The sequence below is a fragment of the Nicotiana attenuata genome, unplaced genomic scaffold (genome assembly GCF_001879085.1).
Source record: "Nicotiana attenuata strain UT unplaced genomic scaffold, NIATTr2, whole genome shotgun sequence".
Taxonomy (NCBI): Eukaryota; Viridiplantae; Streptophyta; class Magnoliopsida; order Solanales; family Solanaceae; genus Nicotiana; species Nicotiana attenuata.
In genome coordinates, this window is record NW_017671198.1 from 184,554 (window position 1) to 190,553 (window position 6,000).

The 6,000-nt window shown below is 39.6% G+C and overlaps 1 protein-coding gene across 1 annotated transcript; it reads left to right on the top strand.

Annotated features, from left to right (window-relative positions):
* The first annotated feature begins 207 nt into the window (after positions 1 to 207).
* Positions 208 to 4,557, top strand: LOC109206620. The gene is made up of 4 exons (XM_019369456.1): positions 208 to 732; positions 915 to 3,127; positions 3,262 to 4,039; positions 4,327 to 4,557. Exons 1-4 carry the CDS (start codon positions 208 to 210, stop codon positions 4,555 to 4,557), a joined length of 3,747 nt encoding a protein of 1,248 aa, XP_019225001.1.
* The last annotated feature ends 1,443 nt before the right edge of the window (positions 4,558 to 6,000 follow it).

The following is a 6,000-nucleotide window of genomic DNA, read 5'->3' on the forward strand; positions in this document are numbered from 1 at the left end:
ATTGTACTGCAAAAGGCTCAATCAGAGTTGAAGAAATATCTGAGCATAGAGGAGCAATATTGGAAACAAAAGGCTGGTCTGAATTGGTTTGCTGAGGGGGACAGGAACACTAGCTTTTTTCATAATCATGTGAATGGATAAATAAAGAAGCTACAATTGAAAAGGATCCAGAATTCTAGTGGGGTGTGGATTGAAAATCAAAAGCAAATGGCTGATGCTGCAGTGGAGTTCTATAGAAGACAGTTCTCTAATAAAGGGGATACTTCTGATTTATCATTATTAGATCATGCACCAACCATGGTTACATTGGAGCAGAATATGGAGTTAAGTAGGATGCCAACATTTGAAGAAGTGAAGGGAGATGTGTTTGAACTCAGTGGTGAAAGTGCTAGTGGTCCTGATGGATTTACTGGTTTGTTCTATCAAACTTGCTGGGACATTGTTGGTAGAGATATACACAATATGGTAATGCACTTTTATGGGGGAGCAACACTGCCAAAATCCATAACACACACTAATCTAGTCCTATTGCCAAAGAAGCTTAGAGTGGAGACTTTTTCTGACCTAAGACCTATCAGTTTGAGCAATTTTACTAACAAGGTGTTGTCTAGGGTGCTACATGACAGATTGGAGAAGTTTTTGCCATTACTGATATCACATAATCAATCAGGATTTGTGAAAGGCAGGAGTATCTTTGAGAACATATTATTGACACAAGAGATAGTGACAGATGTAAGTCTAAGGGGCAAGCCACTAATGTGGTTATTAAGCTGGATATGGCTAAGGCTTCTGACAGAGTTTCATGGAAATATTTGTTACATGTGTTGAGAAAGATGGGATTTTCAGAATATTTCATTAACATGGTTTGGAATTTGGTGTCAAACAATTGGTATTCTGTATTGGTGAATGGACAGGCTTCAGGATTTTTCAAGTCAACTAGAGGGGTAAAGCAAGGTGATCCCCTGTCCCCAGGATTGTTCATATTATCAGCTGAGGTGTTATCAAGATCATTAAACAAACTGTTTGATGATAGATCTTTTGTAGGGTTTGGGATGCCTAAATGGTCTGATCCTTTGAATCATCTAGCTTATGCTGATGATACCATTATATTTTCATCTGCTCATCCTCCATCTTTGAGCAAAATAATGGAAGTGTTGGGTGATTATGAGAAAGTATCAGGTCAGATGATAAACAAAGCAAAGAGTTCCTACTACATGCATGCTAAGGTGGCACATGGTCTAGTCAAAGCAGTGGGGGATATCACTGGTTTCACAAGAGGTAAATTCCCTTTCACATACCTTGGATGCCCTATTTTCTATACTAGAAGGAGGAAAGAGTATTATGATGATCTTATCAAGAAGGTGAAAGCTAAGCTACACTCATGGAAAGGTAAGTTATTATCATTTGGGGGGAAAGAAACACTCATATCTAGTGTATTACAAAGCATGCCAGTTCATATGCTCTCAATACTGGACCCTCCAAAGAACATTTTAGTACATCTGCATAAGTTGTTTGCAAGATTTTTCTGGAGTACAAAGGAGGAGGGAAGAAGCAGGCACTGGTCTTCATGGCAAAATCTATGTTTACCCAAAGAAGAAGGGGGATTGGGATTCAGATCTCTAAATGATGTCTCGAAGGCTTTGTTTGCTAAGCTTTGGTGGAAGTTTAGAACCACAAAGTCTCTGTGGTCCAACTTCATGTGGAACAAATATTGTAAGAAGGAGCTGCCAACAGTAGTCCAGTTTAGAAGAGGATCCCATGTTTGGAAGCAAATGATAAATGCCAGGGAAGAAGTAGAGCATGAGATTCTATGGGAGTTGAAGAGTGGAACAAAAAACATATGGCATGAGAATTGGACAGGTTTGGGAGCTCTATATCATGTACTTCCTGAAGAGTTTCCTATCAATGAAGAGCTACAAGATGTAGCAGAATTAAGACTGGAAGGAACATGGAATGAAGATCTACTGGAACAAAACTTTACTGAGGAGATTGTTGATCATGTCAGGTCAAATATACATTATGAGGGCAATGAGGAACATTGGGATAAGCCATACCGGATGCCAACTGCTTCAGGTAAGTTCAGTGTAACTAGTGCTTGGCAAATTATAAGACATAGATCAGATCCTAATCAGGAATTCAAGCATATGTGGATAAAAGGGCTTCCTTTCAAGATATCTTTCTTTTTATGGAGACTATGGAAGGGGAGAATACCTACTGATGATGTTTGGAGGAGACAAGGACAGATGGTAATGTCTAGATGCTGGTGTTGTCAACAACCACAAGAAGAAACTATACAGCATATTTTCCTTACAAGTGCTACTGCCTCTAAAGTGTGGAATTTGTTCATGGGAGCTGCAGCAATCACAGTGCCATTGGTGCAATTGAAACAAGTCATCAGACACTGGTGGAATGCACAATGTTGTCCAAAACTAAAGCCACTATTTCAAGCAGTTCCAACTATTATTACTTGGGAATTATGGAAGAAGAGAAATGCAGGAAAATATGGAGGTTCAGTTACTACACATAGGGTGATCCATGAAGTTAATAGAACATTACATTATTTGGCAAATGTGAGGTATGCTTGGCTACCTAATATTCCTTTGTTATGGCCAGATATGATCCAGTATTTTGAAGGATACAAACCTGTTATAATTACAAGAAGAATTACTTGGCAGCTTCCTTTCCAAGGATGGTATAAATGCAATACAGATGGTGCATCAAGGGGTAATCCAGGTCCTAGCTCACTTGGTTTTTGTGTGAGGAATGATGAAGGGGACCTAATTTATGCAAGGGCAGTCGACTTGGGGGAGACAACAAATGTAGTAGCTGAGGCAAGGGCTATTGTTCAAGGGCTAGAGTACTGTGTAGAACATAATCTTCACCCTCTCATTTTGGAGACAGATTCACTGGTGATGAAGAAGGTGATTGAAAAGGAATGGGATACTCCATGGACAATTAGTCAGGAAGTGAGGAGGATTAAGGAGATTATGGACAATTTCAATGTGATCATTCAGCATGTGTTCAGAGAAGGAAATGTTGTGGCAGACTTTATAGCTAACATTGTTTTTTCTTTTGCAGGTACATCAGAATTTCATTCATTCTCTGAACTGCCTAGTGCAGGGAGGAGGTTAATCAATCTTGATAAAAATCAAACTCCTAATCTTAGGATCAGAATAGCTAAGAGGAGAGCACCAGACTGATGGTTTCATATGGTTTGACACTGCACATATTTGTTTATCTCTTTTGGTCTGTTTTATACAGTGTGTTGTTAGGGTACATGTCAGTGGTATTAGCATGGTTACATGCTCATTCTGAAGGTACCTTGATAGTGCACAAGAGTTGTAGGAGAAGCAGATTATGGATGGTGCAGCATTACATAGAAATGAGAAGTCCAAATATGAAAGAACTACCTGAACGTATGCTTGTAAGATTCTGGAGATTAGTATTACACTTCCCAGTGGTATCAGCATGGTTTCATGCTCATTATGGGAGTGTGATGGCAAGGTTCAGAAGAAGTCAGGCATCTATAGTTCTGGCAGTAGTAGTTAGTCTATGTTTGTTATGGCTAGGTAAGGCTAATGATCAGCACAGGTTAAGAGATCAAGTCGCAATGGTCTCACATGAACATATAGCCCACAAAAAGGAAGCTGAATCTGCTCATTGGTTCTTGCATCTGTCTCATTCCTCATTACTATCGTTCATTTGCTTAGTTATTATATGTGTACTGGGTTGTCATATTTCAGTGGTATTAGTGTGTTTACACACTCATTCTGGAGATGATAATGTAGTATACATGATCATATTGATGAGGAAGCAGATGGAAAATACTTGCTGGAATGAAACTCATTGGAATTACATGATAAATGGAGAGATTTTGCTGAATTCAATCGATTGGTGTAGCTGTTTGGAGTCCATATTTGCCTTTGGAATGCATACCCTGGCGCCTGGTGAGAGCATTAGAGGTGCTGCTTGCTATTTGCCTTTGGCCATTGGATTCACGTACACTGACAGGAGATTGAAACATTCAGCTATTCATTTTGTAATAGCTAGTCTTGTTATTTATATCTTCTTAGAATTTATAGTAGCTAATAGATTAGTACATATGGTTTGGACATCTTGTATGTTTTGGACCCTATTTTGGGATTTTATATATATATATATTAGCCACTAGGCAGCATGCCTAGTGGTATATTTGCTTTAAAAAAAAATTTAGCCAACCGGGCCAAAGAGCTCTAGGTGGCCAGATCTGAGGCGGCCGCGACCAATAATAAGGCCTAGGCTAATGCGACCCAATACAAGGTTGATGTTGAATCCACCTTACCGCAGGCCAAGAGCATGGTGGATCATGCGAGATGGCAAGCTCTACGGGAGGCCCTCGAGGGGGCCCGTGATCAAAACTCTAATATATCTGCTGAAATCGAGATTGCTAGGGCAGTGGAAACAAAGGCTCGGAAGCTGTCTTTTCCCGAGGAAGACTCCGAGAATTTAAGCAAATCCGGTGGTGGAGAAGACTCTGAGGGCAAAGATGCCTCTTCTAATAAGGGCCAAGCTGCTTAGGCTTTGTGACTTTTGTAATTTTTTATTTTTATTTTGAAGCCTATCGGCCCTTGTAAAGAACTCTTAATCGGGCCATATGGCCCTTGTAAACAGGCTTTTGAGATATATTTTAAAAGTTTTCTTCCCTTCCATGTCTTCTGAATTTGCTGCCTTTTTGTTAGTTTATACAAAGGTCGAAGTGCCTTAGCATGAAATAATGGGATCGCATTCGAAGCTTTGAGATGGTAAGGACCGATGTTCAGCACTATCCTCGACCATTCCTGATCGGTAAACCTCGATAGAAAGCTCGAATTCGAACTGAGGCAGTTTTATGCCAAGTGAGATCATTTATTTGAACTTGAATTAAGGTAACCCTTAAGTTTGATAGCCGAGTGAGAGTGGTTTCTCAAAATCGAAAAAAAAAGTAACCCTTAGGCTTTAATAGTTGAGTTAGGTCTTGCCTGCACTCGAAATAAGATAGCCCTTAGGCTTTCTAGTCGAGTGAGAATGATCTCTCGAACTCGAATTAAAAGTAGGCCTTAGGCCTTTGTATTTTACTTTCTTTTGTTTTTGGCCGATATGGATTTTGTGAAACGATCGTTTATATATATATATATATATATATATATATATATAAGGCTTTCCACCTTTTTCCGCCCTAAAATTTTTCTTTTGCTTTATTGCTTGTATTCACAAAGGTTGGAATGTCTTAACACTAAATAATAAGTTTGTGTTCGAGGGTTAAAACAAAACTTGCCTTTATTGCCCTTCTGGTTAAGGCGTTATCAGGTTTCGTGTTTACCGAAGTTTTTTCCCGAAAATATCTTAAGTTTAAGGTTATGCCGAGGGTAGCCTTTAGAACTGGTTGTGAAAGATTTTTTTTTTCCGAAGGCCTATATTTGTTACGGATTTCGGACGTCTCCAAACTATGTTAAATGGGCCGTAGCCTTTTAGTTCGGGTGTAGCTCAGTGAGCTCGCTTTTCTGATTTATCCAGGCTTGCCTAAGATAATAGTCCCCCGAGTGGGAATGGCCGTGGCCTTTAAAATTCGAGGGTTGCCTAAAAGGTCTTATGTCCTCGATGTTTAATAGTTCGATCTGTTCGAGTTTATTTTATGGACGGAAGTCCCTAAGTTTTGGGGTGAATATCCGAAATCCGGTTGCAATCGGTCCTTGGGTTCGTTTCCATAATAAGTCGAAAGTATGGGGTTGTAAAGTAGAAACTTTTCCAAGATATTAAATAGTTTCAAGGAAAGTACTTCTCTTTATTCTTGTAAAAAACAATCGCACATGCGTACTTGTTTCACGTCAGTGCTCGAGTAATCTATGTGGGAACGGTTCGTTTTGACCATTTCGCCCTTACAATTAATCCTACCTATTGAGACCCTTTTATTTCGAAATAATTTCCTTGCTAGAATAATTCAATATCAAAGGGTAATCCCCCCTCCCCCCCCCCCCCCCCCCC

Coding starts and splice junctions, on each gene's coding strand:
- LOC109206620 (XM_019369456.1), top strand. CDS start 208: ATGGCTGATGCTGCAGTGGAGTTCTATAGAAGACAGTTCTCTAATAAA. Junction 733..914: donor CACAAGAGATAGTGACAGAT/GTAAGTCTAAGG, acceptor GTGAATGGACAG/GCTTCAGGATTTTTCAAGTC. Junction 3,128..3,261: donor CTGCCTAGTGCAGGGAGGAG/GTTAATCAATCT, acceptor TGTTTTATACAG/TGTGTTGTTAGGGTACATGT.